This window comes from Oenanthe melanoleuca, chromosome 7 (genome assembly GCF_029582105.1).
Source record: "Oenanthe melanoleuca isolate GR-GAL-2019-014 chromosome 7, OMel1.0, whole genome shotgun sequence".
In the NCBI taxonomy this organism is placed as follows: Eukaryota; Metazoa; Chordata; class Aves; order Passeriformes; family Muscicapidae; genus Oenanthe; species Oenanthe melanoleuca.
In genome coordinates, this window is record NC_079341.1 from 32367122 (window position 1) to 32386841 (window position 19720).

The 19720-nt window shown below is 37.2% G+C and overlaps 1 protein-coding gene across 1 annotated transcript in view; it reads right to left on the reverse strand.

Moving 5' to 3' along the window:
• The window catches only part of LRP1B (LDL receptor related protein 1B), a 610286-nt gene that overhangs the window by 214851 nt on the left and 375715 nt on the right, over positions 1-19720 (reverse strand). The window contains exons 8-10 of the mRNA XM_056496787.1: positions 4880-5102; positions 3103-3274; positions 899-1042 (exon numbers count right to left, since the gene is read on the reverse strand). Of these exons, the coding sequence (XP_056352762.1) occupies positions 899-1042; positions 3103-3274; positions 4880-5102 (539 nt within the window). The remainder of the gene's footprint in view (positions 1-898; positions 1043-3102; positions 3275-4879; positions 5103-19720) is intronic.

The following is a 19720-nucleotide window of genomic DNA, read 5'->3' on the forward strand; positions in this document are numbered from 1 at the left end:
TCTTTCCAACTGATGTAGAAAACATGGATATCAATAGTTTATATTTCTAAGATTTTTACAATTTAAATAATTAAGTTGATTACAAATAACTAAAGCTTAGCAAAGTGATCTTTCCTTTGAAGATACTTATAGATATCCCTAGAGGCTTAATACTATCAATATACCTCTTAAAATTCTCTAAATACTTTTCCTGCTGTCTCTCAGGGCTTTTTGATGGAACTGTCAGTGAAAACTGCAACAAGTTTGACTGAGGTCAAATAAATCCATCTACCAGCACCCATCAGAGTATCTAACTGGATGTCTTTAATCTGAACTAAATCAACACTGTTTTACTGAAAAATCAGGCAAAAACCAGGGAAAAACCAGGCATTCCTCAAAACTCCTGCTGGCTGTAGGTGACCAACAGATTGTGTACATGTAATGTTAGGTATAACCACAGCTGCACAAATCACATTTGCTTTCACAAAGTATTCCGAGAAAAACCTTGATTTGTTCACATGAATGTTCTGCTTTTGTGCTCTAAGTTGATTGTATGGGCAGAAATTAGATGTGATAAACTATTAAGCAGCATTCCAGTACCTGTGTGCTGTGCAAATGCATGGCAGATAAATAAAGAGTGAGGTTGGAACTCATTTTACATTTTACTCATTTTACTCAACTTTACATTACTGATTAATGTAAAACTTGTGATAATTTTCAGTATTCTTTGAGCATGCCAGGTTTAACCTGTCACTCCTGTGAACTAAGCCAAATCAAATAATTTTAAGGGAATGGAAGGAGCATGTGAACAAAGCATCAGGTACACGTTACAAACAAACTTTCCCCAAAGCAGCCCATGTGATTTGCTAGAGAACACCCAGAACATCCCCTGGATGGCTCCCTGATTCCAATAACATACTTTTGCATGACCTGCCATCGCTGCCCAGGATGAAGCCAGTCCTGCAGCGACAGGTCCGTGCTTTGTAGCTGCTGCTGAGCAGGCAGAGGTGGGAGCATCCCCCGGGCATCCCGTGCGGATCCGCTTCACACGCGTGGCTTCTGGCTGCGGCGGGGAAAACAGCACGGCTCAGAGCCACGGGAGAACAGACGTGGCATGCAGCAGCATGGAGCAAGGTTACACACAGCAAAAACAGACATAAAGGGGATTTGTGGCACCGTAAAGCTTTGCCCAGAATATCACTGCTAGAAGGTGTGGTTTAAAGATGATATCCAAGCCAGGCCAATGATGCCCAGAGCTATCCAGCCATGCCCATGGCTGTGTGCAGTCACCCCTTTGGGAATGAGCTCCTGCTCAGCATTGGCCAGGCAGGGCTTCCCTGGGGGAGCTGACACTTCTCCCCTTTTGCATTTGTTGCTTTGGTTCATTTGGTGGGTTGGGATTTTCTGAGGACAGAGTGCATCCCATGCCCACACAGTCTGGTGTTCCTTCAACTCCATTAGACAGCACCTTTCTGGGCAGATAGGTGTGCTGAAACTGAAGAACAGAACAAGCCTTGCAGAATTTTTCCATATTCACAGAATCACAGAATGGTTTGGGTTGGAAAGGACCTTAGAGCCCATCCTATTCCAAACCCCTGCCACTGGCAGGGACACCTTCCACTAGACCAGGATGTTCCAAGCCCCATCAACGTGGCCATGAACACTTCCAGGGATGGGGTGCAGATTTGTACAATTGGGATATAAATCCAGCTGAAGAAGCCAAAGAATCCCTTTCCCTTGATTCCATATTTCCAAATGCACAGTTCTATATTAGAAGCCTAATTGTATTTTTTTTTTTACCTGTTTAGGACAATATACTGAGAAAACAAAATCTACCAGACTATTTTAGATTTACTAAGCTGGCTTTAAACAGAAAAAAGTATTCTAGCAAAAAAAATGTTCTGTTCTTCCTACTTTACCTCAAGCTTTTCAGTTTGTTTTTGTTTTTTTTTTTTTTTTTTAAAGAAAGCAATCAAGTGGTTTAGGGTCGATAAGGTTAAAGGTAGTACAGAAATTCCACCAAGCTGAGACAGCTTTTACAGAGAAATTTGACAAGCAACAAACATGTCCATTCAAAACAAAAGGAGTAGTGGAGTAATCACAGGATGTAATAAAAGATTACAGTGTGCTCATGCCTCTCCTCTACTCAACCTCTCTGACTCCCTCAGGAGTACAAGAGGGATGATAATAGCAAAGAAAGTCTTTGCAGCCTCCTTCAGACATTGACATCTGCAAATCAATGCCCTCAGCTCCAGGGTGAAAATTAGTTCACCCACTCTACATCAATTTAGTTTGTTCCCACTTCAGAAACTTCTCCAGAAACAGCCATTCTGTTTAGAAACATCGACACTGAGAATTGATGTGTTGGCTTTTCTGTCTAAGCAGTCATGGCAACGATTTATTGTTATCAGTCATGCCAAAGAAATTCTCATAAAGAGTCATGGTAAACATTTTGGATCTTCCTACCTTTGCACAAAGTTCCCAGAACTCCCACTGACATTCTGCATACAGAAAGGATGTGAACAGATTACAGTCATACAGGACCACAGACCTCAGAAACTGCTGTTTTACCAAAAAATTCTGACATAAAAAGAGTTTTTTTCATTCTAGATGAAAATGAAGATTTCCTTCACAGATGGCAAAGCTGACACTCACACCAAGCAAGGAAACCCTGACAGCATTCCTCTCTCTGGCCAGGGCTGTGCTGGCAGCTTGGCTGCCCACACCCTGTGCCTTTCTGGCAGCCCCAAAGGCAGGAGCTCAGCTGAGATGTGGGGTCTGAGAGCAGCCCAGAGACACCAGGAGTCTCTGAGGTCTGAGACCCAAAGCACGTGGGCAGCACTGCACATCCAACAATTCTGAAGGTGCTCAATTCTCACAGTGCAGAGCTGGGCTCTTGGCCAGTTCTCCAAACTGGATTCTCTGGAAAGGGTTGAGTTGGAGCTTAGAGAAGGGAAAAGTGGAACAAGCACACAGAAAACTGGGCAGCTCAAGGAACAGAAAGTTCACGAGGACAAATTTTCACTCCATCTTCAGATACTTCTTTTTCTGGTAGGACCTTTTTAACTGCACAAGCACTTACTGTCTGGTTTTGTGTTTTCTAGAGAGGAAATTTGATCTTACCTGCTGCTTGAGGTCTTTTCTGGTACACACGGATCTCTTTAGCATTGTCCAGCCTAGCAAGAGCCTGAACATCAGTACCATTGTACCTGTTTATTCGTAAAAGGCTCAGGTTATCTGAATTAAATGTATATAAATAATTTTCAAATACTGCCAAACCACAAAGATGCCTAATCTGGAAAAGAAACAAATGGTATCATTATTTTAGCTTAATATTTTAGGCATATCTATGAGTGGTAAACATCAAACACTACTGTGAATTATATTCAAACTGTACAAAAGGTTTTCTAAATATTTGTAGATAATAAATACAAATTACACTAAAAGTACGGTTTACATCCTTGTAGTTTGAAATTTATAATTAGAAAAGCTTTATACAAGAAAGAAAATTCAAATTATTTAGCAATCTAAATTCATTTAGTCTACAAATCACCCAGTTTCTCTGTTTTCAAATTAAAATCTACATTATTGAAGTGCAACAGCTACATAAGTATTAGCTAATGATCATTAACTAATAGTAACTAAAATAAATTAACAATTATTAACTAATAAATAAAGCAAACTTAGAAATTTAAAACACAGTTCATAGGTGCAATTGATCCACTATTTAAAATTATTTTATTATCAAATCAGGGCAAATGGTGCAAGATAAACCTGCTGAATATTTTCTTGAGTACATAAAAATAAATATAAAAACCAGAGATCTCATTTTTTAGCTAGTTGTGAGAAGAATCCCTCTGAAATTGATAAAGGATCCTCTTTTGTATCTAAATTTCAGCAAGAAGAGGAAGAATCTCTCCTATGACACAAGTACAGCTGAGTTAGAAGCCTGAGGTATTTGTTAATGGCTTCTGAAAATGATTTCAGCTTTTTAAGTATCTATTCCAAAATGTTACATACAAAAAAACCAAAACCAAAACCAAAACAAAAACAAAAACAAAAACAATACCCAAAAGTTTGCAAGACCTCTTGTTCCAGAACTGGTTAAAGACTGGGGATAGATTGGAAAAAATAGGAAGGTGTTGGCCAAACAACCACTCAGACTGCTTTTAGTTAACACTCTAACCAGTTGCATCTTAATAAACTCTGCTTACTTGAAAGAAACAAATGATAGAAGGACAGGTAAAATGTCCTTTTTTTCTGATTTCATATTTTTACATATCCTGTTTAAACTCAGGCAGAATAGATGCAGCCACCAGAAGAGTTTGGTCTTTGCTGATTTTCCCTGGATGCACATAAGAATCACAACTGCCAGAGAACTCTTCCACTCTCAGACTAATGGATTGAAATACTCCTCCTCAAAGACTCACAGTCTCAGAGTTTGTATTTATGCCTCTCAGCATCAGCATCAGCTGTGAAAAGCATCATTGCCATCAACAAAAATAAGATTTAAAGGCATCCAGATTAGTCTGAATGGATGAGCAGCTTTTGCTATACTATTTCACATTATTGTGCCTGTTAATCTCTCCTTCCTGAGTGGGTAAGGACATCATGTCATTAATGATTTATCTCCCTGCACCTTTCCACCCCTGATTTTCCCTCCTGAAGTCTTTAACAATGGTGACTTACAGGGTGCATTGTTAATGAGACACTGCATGGAAACATCCATAGCTTGCAAAATTGCTAAATTGTAAATAAGCCAAAGCATGTTAGATCTTTTAAATTCTAACACATCTGAACTAAAAAGGTAAAAAAATATGAAATTCCTGTAGCTGCTAGCATTATGTGCATTAATTTATTGATATCATTACTTTTTACTGACTTGCAAATAAATACCTACTTGTCTGCCTTTAGTTATTGTCTGCCTCCTTCTCCCCTGATAGTCAACAACTTCCACACTCTCCAGATATATGTCAAGCCAGTACACATATTTATTGATGAGGTCTAGTGCCAGAGCAGTTGGCTGTTCAATTTTTGAGTCTACTATCCACGTCCTGTTCATTCCATCCATGTCACATCTCTCCACCTTGGCAGCATTCCCATAGTCTGTAAAGAAAAGCTTTCTGTTGAAAGAAAATAAGATGTTGTAAGTTTTTAAGGGTGTGAGCAGAGTGCAAAGCTCCTGCTGGCTCTGGGAAAAGGAAGTTTTTGTTCATTATTATTTCAATTTCTTATATACCCCATATTGATAAGAACATACTTATTTTTAAAAATTCACCATACCTTCTGAAAAATTAAAAATTACACAGAATTCAAATGTAAAGAACAGAAGTTCTAAATGCATTTTCTTAAAAAACAGATACACCACGTAATACTCTAAAATTCCAATCTTAAATTCACTTTTAACCATTATTTGTAAAAAATGGCAGGATAGTTACAGATAACAGTCCCAAAAGCACAAAGCACTCAGATTGTCTGGAGAACAGTTATTGCACATAAGCTGTAACAAACAGGGATCCCCACTGTCAGCTTTTAAACATCTATTTCTGAAGGAGATGCTTTAGTCTGTAAGACCATTTGTCTCTAGCCTTGGAAAGGTGTTCAGGCTTCAAAATGTTTCCACAAATCCAGTGAGTCATTCCATCCAGGAATAATGGGAAAGTATCAAAGATTTAAAACTGCTGCTAAAGCTCCCTAACCCAATACTTGATTAGCATTCACTGGGTTTAGCACACACAAATCAATTCTGATTAACCTGACAATATTTTAACAGGATTACCTATTTGTGAGAACAAATTGCACTTGCAAGCTGAAGACCACCTTGCCATGACTTTAACATGCTGTAAAGAATAATCTGATTCCTGGCTGAATGTTACAAAAACTACTTTGAGAACCAGGATTTCATTGTCCAAATGAAGTGAATTATCTCCTAGTTATTACCACTAATGGGAATAACTTTGGATCAACAGCATATAAAACTTCAAATATTTTTATGTGTCAGAGCAGTAATTTATAGCCTTGTAACCTCTCATAAAAATCCAGTTTTAGGCTATTTGCTGAACATCAGATCAAAACCCATATCCTTTATTTTTGGTCTTCAAATAAATAATAATACATTTCAGAGGTAGTTAAAGGGTTTCAAGTGCAAAAAATGAAAATTAATAAAAAAACCTAAAATCATGACAACTTTTTTTTAAAGGCATTAGAACCATCTATAGTCTATGTGCAGGATCTGTCAAATGCCAAAATGAATTGATCTCAGAATCATAAAATAGGGCTGGAGGAGAATTTGAAAGGTCATGTAGTCCATCAGCAGGCCATAAGGCAGAATAAACTTTACCTATAACATTCCTGAGGGATAACTCCATTCCTCATAGGGATTTCTATTTATCAAAATAATTCTGAATTCCTGTCCTGTCCTTCATTGTCATTCTTTATCCCAGCTGTACTCTAAGAATATATTTAAAAACACACACTTAACATTCAGGTCTATATAAATCAAAACATCCATAGCACAGAATATTTGCAAAGTAAAAATCATGCCTGAAAAGCAAAAGTAATTTGGAATGAAAATATATTTTAAAAAAAGTTTGTATATACAGTACATACACTTACTTATGTATGTATTCATGTCATCAGAAATAACAAGGTCAACATCTATATATATTTAAAATAAGTTGTTAAAATGTTACATGGATTCCAGACTACAATCTGTACTTCTAGGGATCTGATTTATGTTATTTAATGGAACTTTGTACCTCAACATTCAATAATTCAAATAAAGCTCATTTTAGAATCATAGAACCAACTGGGTTTGCTGTGAACAGACACTCATAGATATATAAATATACAAATAAATAAATAAATAAATACATAGACAGTAAATACACATCCAGACACACAGCAGTCACAAAGACCTGAGTGTTCAGTTTTATTAAAAATTTAACATTTCTACAGATTAAAATGCAAGGTTTGTTGGGGTTTTTTTAAAACAAAGTATTAGCCATTTACAATGAGATTATAATTTCAGATCAGATAAGAAATAAAATGTTTGTTTATCAATAACAAATAGATCCAGTAAGGAATATCTAGGAATTAAGAATATTTAAGAATTTTAGAGGATTTCTGGAATGGGGGGGGGGGGGTGGTCATTATTTTTTTTCCTCAGTATCTTTCTTATAATACCATTATTTGTGCAAGCTATCATGACTTCAAATGTAAATGTCACTCTTTTACTCTAAAAATCATTATTCTTCTCCTGGAGACTGAAAACCATGAAACTTTTTAATTAAAGGAAGAGGTAAAAGACAGAACAAGCAAGGAGTTGCCTAAATACTGCTGCATGATGAAAGTGATCTGAAAATTAAATTAAGGAAATTAAACACTTTACTATATAGTCTTAAAATGCAATTCTGTATTTAAAGACTAATGCAGATTTTTAAAGTGAGGGTTAAACCAGAACTGCATTTCTAACACAAGTAGCTGACCCACAATTACACTGTATTTCCTTTGCCTTGGGAGCTCTAAAGGATGCACTTACAGTATTTATTTCAGCTCAAGGCTAATTTTCTTCTCACAAATACTGCTGGGTTTGTCTCTCCATTTTCAGCAGAGGGCAATGAAATCTTTTATCCATCCACAGAGCAATTTTGGGAGGAAAAGTGGCCATGTGCATGTCCCTGCAGAGCCCAGGCTCAGGGCACTGGGCTGACCTTGGGGTCAGGCTCAGGCAGAGAGAGCTGAGTTCATTACAGCCTCCATTTCCTGACACTGCCTATGAGGATGCTAATTGAGGCTGTGCAACAGTAAAAGTTGGCAATAAACTGAATTTTATTAAGGCATGTTATCTTTTGAAAGCTATAGACTTCATGTGCAGAAATTCTGAATTCTGCCTGTAGTTAAACAACAACAAAAAGGGGAATCTTCTTCTTCAAGTCCTGGTTATTTGCAGGTATTTAAGCTCATAAAAGTATTCAGCTGTTTCCAGAATGGTTTCACTGTGGTCCCAGCAGATGGGAATCTACATCTAATAACTAATGGTGATATCTTCCAGGCTGAATTACACAGACTGATTTCTGCAGCAACTTATTTGGCTTAAGGAGCTTTTTTCACCTGTCCTCCTCTCCAGAGATATTTCTAGATGGAAATCAAATTCTTTCCCTCTGCCTAGCAGCTAGAGATAAGCAAGGGAAGGCAGACTTCCTCCTCTTGTAAGCAGGCTCTTTCTCTTGCCCTTCTGAGCAGCAATTCCAGTTTTAGGTCAGTGATTGAACAAGCATGGCCAGCACTGGGGCTGCTGTTCCAGAGTGGAGCTCACTGGGGTCTGCATCAGCTGGAGATTCAGCCACTCCTGGATGACATTTGCTATCTTCACAGCATTATTATACTGCTGATATAAACCCATCCTCTCCCCAATTCTTACTTGCACCCTCCTTAGTCTAACAACTTTGTCTTAAAAAGCTATGGCTGGAGGTTTTCCAGAGTTTGGTTCCAACTAGGAATAAATACACAGGGTCTATTCCATCCACATCTGAGCAACAACAACTCTCCAGACTTTTAAAATATCCTCCCTATCCCACTGACTAAAAATAGCAATAAATGTTACCAAATAGAACTAATTCCAAAGGAAAAGAATGCTGCCATGAGACAAAAGTGACAGTGAGCTTCCCAGCCCCTGCTCTCACACCAGTGGTCACAGATTCATCCTTCCTTCCTTATCAAACCTCAAAAAATATGTAAGGAGGGCCTCAAAAGGGCTGTTCTTTCCTTACAGAGACATTTATCTGTAGGATAGTTACTGCCTTAGTTCAGCTGCCAAACCCCTCATCACCACTGGTTTTGTCCAGAACATTTTCTCTCATCACTTCCTTTTGTTTCCCAAGTTTTCAGTCATCTCATTCATAATCCACCTATTTAATTAGCTGAGAAAGAATTTTCTTCCCTGTAAAGCTTCATTTGGGCACTTGCATGACTCAAAACTGCTAATTTCTAATGCACCTAAGATGCCAAACATTTTACAGCACAATCAGAGTTTGGGGTGCTAAAAATACCCAATTCTGGAACTCCTTGACAAAAAAAAAAAAATAAAATATTACAGGAAGCAAATGAGTAAACTATATATAGAAAAAGAGGATGCTTTCTTAGGCAGAGTTACTGCTGTGGACAAGACCTAACTAGAATAAAGTAAAATAATTCCTAGCACACCTCAACAGGAGCTATGAGTAGATAGGACAGGGTTTAATTTTCAGAAATTAAACTGAAAGGGTCATTTTCAAGACAGAAGATAACTGAAGACATTCAGTTGATCTTGGCAAAATGAACAACTTACAAAAAGTTAGAGGCTTTTTTATCAATTTAGGAGCAGGATTATAATGTGGGAAAAAAGTCTGAATTGGAATTAACAGAAATGCTATGCAATTTAATTGGTATAAAACATAATGAGAACAGCATTGGCATTGAGTGGCACTAGCTAGATTTACTGCAGGACAAATAGGATAACTAAAATAATGGGGACTGTGGTGAACAAGAACCTTCTTTAGGGGAGGTGATGAAGCAGCTAATTAAAAAGACTGTGTAAAATCACCCCTGTGGTATGAGATGATCCACTGACTGGATTCTCAGAAGGGATTGCCACACAATCCTGGGTCTGATTTCTACTGCATTTGAAAAAATGGAATATGATTTGATTTAGTTTACATTGCATTTATTTAGTAATAATCTTCATAGCATGGTCCAGGAGCATTTTTATCTCTGATTATGTTTAGGTTCGTTTCTGGGTTTAGAAGTTTTTGGTTTTTTTTTACCCACATTTAAAGCAAAAGAAATTGGCCACTCTCAGATTTGGCCCATTTTTGGTAATAAATGATCCACAACTCTCAGTGTCCCAGACAGATTTTAGGAACTTGAAGAGCACTCTTTGCTAGAACACACACATGGAAAACAATTCTCAGGTTTGGTTCAAAGAAAAGTTTCTCCCCAGGGAAGGAACTGAAGTAACACTCTATTTAGGCATTTGGGCTTCTCCTTCCTTTGCTTCTTCCCAGCACAATGCAGCACCCATCCCCTGTAGGATAACTTCCCAAACTATTTTAGGGGATTAAAAACTCTAGCTCTCCAGCACTGTGCCTTTTTTTTTTTTTTTTTTTTTTTTTTTTTTAACTGGTATTGGAAGGAAATACCAAGTGGATGTTTTTGTGCTGCATGGGAGTGAAATTCTATTAAAGTTCCTCTGTGATTTCTGCAGCGTAAAGGAGGACGTGTTCCAAATGTTCCTGGCATTTTGGAAATCTAGCAATGAGAGCCTGTGAGTAAAATAATAATGGTTTCTTCTCCTAGAGAGCTGCAGATTTAGTGCCACGCAGGAAGCAGCACAGGGTCGAGCTGCAGATAAAAGTAAAACCCAGTCAGACAACTCATTCTCAGCATGCAGAGCCCAGCTCCACTCACTGCTGCTGCACAACAACAGGCAAAAATCAGCAAAACTCAACCCTTAGGGGGACATTTGTAATGAAATACACTTCTCTTTACAGGGAAATCGCCAATTCACACCAAAGTTTTCTTATTTGCAGCAAGGAGGGTGGTGGCCTGAACAGCAAACGGGGAAAGTAGCTGAGAACTGGGGAGGAGCCAACCTGGTTCACTGCTAAAGAAGATACAAGCTGTAATATTTTTTCATTTTTGTTGGTTTGTTTGTATCCAGCATCCATCTATAAAAATATTCTAGTTAGAAAGCTAAATTGGTTTGCCATCAACAGGTCCCTTCCCTCCCCATCTCCCCATTTCCTTATAGATACAGATGAATTTTCAGATGATATAAAGTGAACATAATTTGATAATTCAAGATGGTTGTTTATTATATTGTTATGACTTTTCTCCACAATTGTTTTAGCAATCTTGCATGTTATTCTTCAAGTTTGATCCCTTCCACTACAGAGAACATAAAAGCTTTCACTTTTTTTTTTTTTTTTTTTTTGGGATGTCAATCAGATATACATATTTAGAGTTCATAATAATCCTTGAAAGTTTTGCCCCCTCCTTTTTCCACCCAATTGTTTTTTTCTGCAGAGTGAGAGTGTAGATTCCTTTCCTGTGTACTCAGCTACCATTTCTGAGTCCTGCAGGAATGATGTAGGATAGAGAGATGCACAACTGAGCTTCTGTCTAATGATGTTTTGTCACAGTTGTCACAATTGTCACAATTTTCTAACACAAGTTCTACCTCTTCCTATGCAGAGTAAATATGTAATAAACCCATATTAATCTTACCATATTCTATTTCTTGTTTCATTTATAAGTAGTTGTGGCTGCACATGCTAAAAAATGTACAACTGGAATATAACAGCAATAAATCAAACACAGAGAACACAGAGAAATGGAAGTTCAGTCCACAGGTTTTGCTTGTGGATAAATTGCAGAGGAAGTTTGTCTTGCACACTCATCACAGGAGTTGGCTGGTTGTTTTTGTTGGGGTTTTTTGGTGATTTTTTTTTTTTTTCCTCATATCAAGACTATAGCAATGGGATATACTCTTGAAAAAGTGCATCCCTTAGAATATATCAAATTTATACTTGCTTAAACCTACTTTCTCTCTACATGCAATTCAGTACCTTTTCATTAAAATCATCTAATTACCCTGAGTAATTTTGTGCACAAAGATATTTTCTGAATAAAAAGCATGTTCTCTGAATTTTCAAAATTTATTACTGATATAAAATTTTTGTAAATAAATCAAGGATTACCTTTTCAACCACATTTTTTCCCATAACTACATGCAAAGCTTTAATAACTGTCAGTTTGAAATGAAGGACACATTGCAGATGTATTCCTGGATTCATTAAGGGCCCTGAGCATCAGTATTTATTTGCCAGATTACTGCCCTTTATCTGAAAATGGAAGGATTCAGATGCAGAAATTTGAATTAGAGTCCTTTCAGACTGTGTTTCCCCATGTGTTACTCCAAACTCATCAATTAGAATAGAAATGAAGAAACATTGATTATTCCCATTTTATCACAAACCAGCTGTGCCAAATCGATGTGCTGATCCACTGAAAAATTATTTTATAAACAAGTTTATGTTACATAGCTTTATATCAACATTTAAGTAGACTTTTAATGTAACTTCCAAATAATACTATGAAGTCTCTGTCATATTTTTAAAAAGTAGATAAAAACCTACCCTAAAGCAAAAAAAAAAAATTTAGCAGATTTTCTATAGTTATAAAATATTTGTTTACATTCAACCCATGCACACTCTGATGTTAGAGATACTGAAATCTGGAACATGATGATGAATAGTTCTTGGATTATCCTGAGTACTTATTTTTGAGGTTAAGATGGTTCATTTCCACTGCTTTACCAGAAGTACAAGATGCAGGGAAATAATTTTGCCATAGAAAATGAAAAATTATCTTTCTTCATTGGAAACTCAGGGCCTGATATATTTGTAATCCTTCAAACTCAACTCAAGATAAGTATTTTAATGTGAATTTTTTGATTATTCTACTTTGAATGATTTCTGGAGCATCAAAATGGTGCCATGTGGTCTTTTATACTCTTTACATGCACTCATTTATGTACAGAGCAGAATACACATATTCATACACTAATTTTAAAGATTTCCTTGCCATTGTAGCCAAGCTCTTTCACAGGAGAAATAAATGTAGCACTTTTCCTGCAGGTATTTAATTTTCACAAGATATTATTATGTGCAGTCAGACTCTATTGCTTCTCCCACTTAATAAATAACCTTTTCCCTTAGTTGAAAAGCAACAATATTAAAAATTGCTTTTTAAAATAGGATTTTCTTTTGGGAGGAAGGGGAAATGTTTTCATTAATTGTTCAGTGATTGCGGGGGAATAAAGGTAGAAATAAAGAAGATCCCTGAAATTGTGTTTGACTTGCAGCCTGAGGAGCTTCAGGCTAAAGCAGGGTGGAGTTTGGAAGGTTTAACTTTTGTCCTAGAGCTCAGCTCAGGCTCAGAGCAAATCAGGAGCAGCAGCAACTCCTTGTTTAAAAATGACTGTCTAGACACAGGAGGCCATCATTTCCCAAACACAGCCTCACTTCTCCAGGGCCTTTTCCTTCCCAGAATTTAAGACATGGCCTTTTCAACCCAGCCTGAGAAATGATGGTTGGATGGAGCATTTGGCACTGTGAAATGTGGAAAATGGGCCCACTCAGTTTGTCAGGGATTTAAAATCATGTTTTCCACACCACCAGCATCAATCACAATACAGGATGGTTTGTCTTCAACTATGTGATTTCTGTCAACCAACTTCTTCCACTTAGTGACAAGCAATGAAAAAGGAAACATTTTTGCAATATTAATTTCTTTTAAATGCATTATTAATGAGAAAAAATAAATTAAAACAGTTCTTCTACCTTGGTATTTGATGACCTATACCAGATTAAATGTCAGTAATAGCTGGCATTTGAGAACCTGTCTCATCCATCTTATGCAGAAAATGCTACAATAATCATCATTATGTAGGATTAGATTAAATTAATCAAAAATCCACAGCTTGCAAGCTTTAGGAATCTCAGGGCTCCTTCCCAGGCAGACCTGCAGAAAGGCCAGGATTACACTGAGACTTCAGATCCCAAAGGCTTCAGACCCTGAAAACATGATTTTAAGTTATGATGAGTTAGCAGATAACAGAAGGGATGGGGATTTTTTTTTTCTTTCTTTCTTTCCAGTCAATTCAAGGAAGGATGTACCAGTAGCTATTAAATGCAATGATGTCTCAAATTTGAAAATCCCAGTACTGCACCCAGCTGGAAGCTGGCAGGTTTGTAGTGGGAACTGCTGCTGGATGCTGGGTTATTCCAAGATAATTTTTTTCTTCTTTCTTTTTTTTTTTTTGTTTTTTTTTTGTTTGTATTTGTTGTTGGTTTTGTTTTGTTGTTGTTTTGTTTGTGTTGATTTTGTTTTTATTTTTTGTTTGGTTGTAATGTTTGTTTTGGGTTTGTTTTTTTTTGGGGGGGGGGGTTGGAGTTTTTTTGCACTTTGGAAAAGTCACACTGGGAATGCTGTGGGAAACTGTGCTGGTACATCCTTAAGTGTCCCTGCTCTCAAAGCTCTTGGGTTAGATGTAAGTCATTAATTATAATCAATGAAATCAAAGCTGATCTTGGATGAAGAAATGCCTGAGACTGTAAAAAACTATTCAGACAAAAAAATTACACCTGAAATTTATATTTCAAATACATATGTAAATTCTAATTTGTATTAAAAAAACCCCTTCAAGTTTATGCATGTTAATGATCTTACCTTATGCCAAAGAGGAGAAAAAACATTTAATATTTGATCTCCACAAGCAAACACTACTAACACAATAAATCCTTAAGCTGGTTTAAATTGTGCCAAAGGCCATTTATCACAGTGTAGAACAGAAAATAGCCTGTGCTTGGCAGCAATGGACAGAACTGATTTGTATCCTGTCTTTCCTCTGGGATGACACAGTAAACTTTGCAGGTTAGGGAATTATTCCAATTCAATTGATGATTCTTGTGGTGAACAGCAATGAGAAACACACAGGGCTCACCAAGAAAAAAAAATGTTATCTACCCAAACTGTACCTGCACAAAATGAAATAAAAACAAGATTCTCATCCAGCACTTCGATGTTCCTGTTTAGGAATCTCTCTTCTTTACTGTTTGTGGGTGTTTTTTTTTTTTTTTTTGGTAAAGTAATAAGTTTTGAAGTGAATATCAGACGTTACATCTTGGGTTTCTCATCAGATATTTTCTGCTGCAGAGGTTGTTTGGATGCTGCTGATCCACACCAGGCTCAGTGATGGCACATCTCTGTGCAGGACTCAGAGCTACAAACCTTCCCACTACAGATTCCTAAATGAGAATTACTTAATATCAGCAACAACTGAATTACCTGATTCCATGTCTCATCCTGGCATTTGACAGTAACTCAAAAGTAAGTAAAAAATAGGCAGTTTTGCTTCCTCATTAACTTCTGAGTAAATTTTACTTGCAAATTAAATTTATAAGAAAATCCAAACCCCAAACCAAAGTCTTGTCTAAAACAAAGATCATAGATCAACAAATTACCAAGTTGGTAGAAAGAAAAAACAAAGCAGGATTTATACAGAACTGTAATATTTGAAATTGGGTTGGAAGTATTGCATTTGCATTATTTTATCTCTTCTGAGATCACCAGACTCTTTAAATTTTCATGATATTTTTTTCTTAAGGTGCTACAAAACAGAACTCAATTTCATTTAAGTGTCAACAAAATTGTTTTCATTCCACCACGGAGAAGGCTCTTGTGCTTTTGCTGTTGTTACTCTATTCTTGATCTGTTAACCTTTAATTTACAGCAGCAAGGCCTAGTGGGAAGGCAGAATTATTTATAATACCACTAGTAATTAGTGCCTAATTAGTAGAACTAATATGAAGCTGCTAGAAAACTGTGCATATATTCAGGATTTAAGGCCAATGAGTGCTGATTTGTAACACAAATATATAAACAACAGAAGTATTTCCATTTTGACTTCTAAAGGTTCCCCAGCTGAGAGCCCATTGATGATCTGCCACATTACTTAATAAATTTCTACTGTGGCCAAGAACTTACACAAATAATTGCCAAAAAGGGTCCCTGCTTTTGGCTCAGTTAGCAAATATTTTCACAGATTTTCCTAAAAGATTTACTGAGTGCCAAGAAGAATACAAAGACAAAAAAGTTTCAGTATTTTTATTATATTATATGTAATAATAGGTAGATACTGACTGGAGTGTAACAGTAAATTGCTGGAGGTTCTGTATTTTGATGTTCAAAGTGATAAATATGAATATATTTATTTATTTCTGTCATTGGTTTGAAATTTCCCTCTTCATTTGAGCAGATCATTTGAATAACCCTTCTTTACTGAATTATCTGCTACTATTTTCCACATGAAGTTTGTGTCATTTCAAGAACAGTGAAAACCTGTGCTGGCATGACAAAGTACTTTATAGAAAAGCCATATATGTAATACACTTACTGGGCTTGTTACAGTGTTGTGAACATAAGTAATGAATTAAATAAGAGGCTGCAAGAAGCAACGTGGGAATTGTGGGATTAAAGAGGCTGTCAGCTGATCCAGAGGCACAGCATCCCCTTCTCCTCCAAACCCACCATTTATATACATTTTTAAAGCAGTTGGCAAAATGTGGTAGCAAAAAATTATGCTTTGTTTACAGAAATGATGAAGGGATTAGCTGAAATCAAACAAACAAATATAAAAATAAAATAAATTCCCTGTCTCCCCCTGGAGAACCCACAAAACCATGGGAAAAATTCAGCAAGATATTCAACAACAAAATAAATATTATTCCAGGGGATTATTGGGCTATCTATCTATCGATCATCTATCTATCTATCTGTCTATCATCTATCCATATCAGTCAGATATTTTATGCTGTGAGATTATGACTCCTCCTTGTTATCTGGGGATAAAAGCATGGAGCAACAGCATATTCAGCATGGAAAGAATTCCAGAAAGTCACAAATCACAAATGATTAATGGAACAGAGAAATAAAGGGCATTTTAGCACTTCCCCTCCTGCCCTGCTCCACCCTGGGCTGTCCATTTTTCTGGGGAAAGGGACACATGGAACCACCTCACCCCCACATGTTCTGCAATGCACAATGAACCATTCCTGGATTTTCTTATTCAGGGAAGGAATTTCATGAGCAATTTCGAAGCCAGCAAACAAATCTTCTTCCTGATTACTCTTGTGAAACACCAGAAAAGTAGAGATGTATTAGCAGCCCCAGCTCCAAGCAGAATGAGGAGAAAAAGGGGGATTTGTACACCCCAGTGATGGCTGCATACACCACATCCCTGTAATAATGCTTCATATATCAACCTATCCCATATAGAATTAGATAGGAAGACAGTTTCTGAAAATTACTAAAATGGGAAAAAAATGAAGAAAAGATTGCAGGAAATATAAAATAAAAATACTTTTCTGTCCAAGTATGGGATTACATTAATATGCAAAGCAGTTAGGTTATGCTAGCATGAACTGAGAGCTGAGCCATCCACACTATCTCACCTATTTTATTATCAATTCTAAGACAATTTCAGAACTCAAAGAACTAAGTTATGGCTGATGTCATTAATACTACATGAAAAATGGAATTCTAATATATTTATGATTCACACCACTCAGTCTCACAGGCTTATGGCCACGTCAGTGGTCACTAAATCACTTTTTTCTTGCTCAAAGTAGCACTGCTCCCCAAGTCCCCAGGCCACCAGACACACAGTGATGAGTGCAGTTGCATTTTAGAGCTGCTTAACATATTAGTTTTATTTATTAACCAATTATCTCATTTTAGGAGAAGAAACAATACAAACCCCAGTACAAATGCTGAGTGCCTGATACCTCATGCACTGAGTGGCAGCAGGAAAGGAGGTGAAGATCCACAAGGAAGGCAGCTCCACATGCAGCCCAAGAGGTATTGATGGAGATGCTTTTATTGAAACAGCTGATAGAGTCTGAGGAGAAGATTCCCTTTGCCGCAGACAGCCTGAAAGCAGATCATGGTGTGCCTACCTGTCAGGAAGGCTTAACTTCTTTATTTTAAGACAAAACTGATGCACACTGACATGAGCACAGAGTGGATCAGCAAACAGCCCAGTGGGATTTGGAGGGGAGCAGGGCACTGCCTGTCTGCTTGCTTTACAGGATAAAAGCAATAATCTACAGGCATCACTAACAAAACATTTTTTTTTACATTATTTTTGTCTGATGCCAGAAATATAATTAATATCTATTTTGCATATTACCTGCAACAGAAGTTAATTTACTCTAATCAGCCTGAGGTGAAGGGAGCACAGATTAACTTGAGGCTTTCTTCCACTCACTTTATTTCAACATAATTGTCCTCCTCTGACACACCCCCAGTGAATAATCTTACAACCTCCAGCACTTTATCATCACTCACATTCCTCACTGCTCTCTGTGATGAGGCAGGAGATAGCTTGGGCTGGACACACAGTCACCACCTGCTGCAGAGCAGTCATCTCCTTTCTTTCCTTATTAAAAGATCTGCTCCTGGTCTTTTCACATTTTATTCCAAAAGAGGGAAGACTGAAGAGCAGTAAGGATACTATTTTATATTCCTTAAAAGCTGTTCCCGTGTTCAGCAAGCAGTAATTGCTTGATTCAACCTGATTCTTGATGGTACCTGACAAGGGAGGTGCTTGCTTGTCAGAGCATAATGGGCAGACAGCAGCAGTGACAATCAGCACAGCAGATCAGATGGTGCCCAAATCCCTGTGAAACCTACACCAATAAAAGGATAAACCCCTGGGATTCAGTTCTTTTTGGAAATCCTGATTGCTTCCCGAGTCACTGAGATCCAGCCCTCATTCCTGTTAAGTCAGACAAGGTCTCACCACATGAGTGATGAACCCCAGGAACTCTGAACACAGAAGCACCACTCAATTATAATGCAAAACTCCATCCTTCTGCTATTATTTGGTTCCTTTTCTTCATTTTTTATTTTCTTCTTCTTAATTAAACTAGTAATTGAGGCTGTGCTATGAGCTGAACTCAATTAAATAAGTCAGGGTACGTTCAACACATGCTCCCAAAACTCTGCCACTCAAAGCCCAGGCTGGAACATTTAATCTGCAAGCATCAGACAGCAGTAAACAGCAAATAAATTGCCATCTGAGCATCGTGCTGTTGAACACGTCTAGGAAAAGGCAGCACTCTCCTAAGTGTCTGAATAACAGCTGAAAATCTATGGAAAGTTCCAAAGGTGAGAAAAAATTCAATTAAAAAGTGAGAGTAGGGCATTTCTTTGGTTTATTAGTTATTTATTCTGCGTTAGGAATTTTGGTGTAATATTTTATCAAGCAGTGATTTCAGCATCACGTGAGGTTTTCTGGTGAGAGGGCAGCAGAGTGTTCCAGATACCCCAAGAGTTGGGATAAATCTGTTGCTGACTTGATGAGTTCTTCAAATCTCCATGGACCTACTTCTACATCAGAGGACCTGGCCCAACATTTCCTTTCGAAACTTTTCTATTACTATTTAAAACAGAAGAGAGAACAAAATCTATAAAAATACGTAGGAGAATGACAAAAAGTTTCCCATCTCTTCTCTAATGAAAATTATTTATTTACATATTGAAAGAAAAAGCTTCAAAAAGATAATATTTGGTGGCTAAACACTTGTCTGGTGTGTTGGAGGAGTGGAGATATTTGAATTTGGAAGTACCAGACATTACATGAGGATCTCCTGTGGCCATGGTTTTCCCAAGATGTTTCCTTTTTCATGGTAACTGAAAGTTCCCAGGTTCACCCCAAAATAGAACAGAAAATCTTTTGCAGGAGAGAAAAAGTTCTCCCTATCACCTCAACTTCTGAAATACTAAGAGATAAAAATGAATTCACTTTCTTTGTAAACAAACAAACAAACAAGCCCAACCAATCTTGGTGCTAGATATCCCAGATATAAAGTTATTCCTTACTCCTCATACTTAGGAGCAGCCTAAACTGAAAGAAACAGCTCAGAAGGGCAGTAGCTATAGTGTTTATTTTGTGTTTTCCTTATCTGTTAAGGATATCCAGCTATCCTCATATCCAGAAACAGATAAGCTGCTTCAAATCAATGCTCAGAATGTTTTAAACTGCACACTGACATCAGATATTTGTGAAAATACCAGCCATTTATAGAAATAAATAATTGGACATAAAGCTCTTCCATTCTCATAACAGATCACTGGA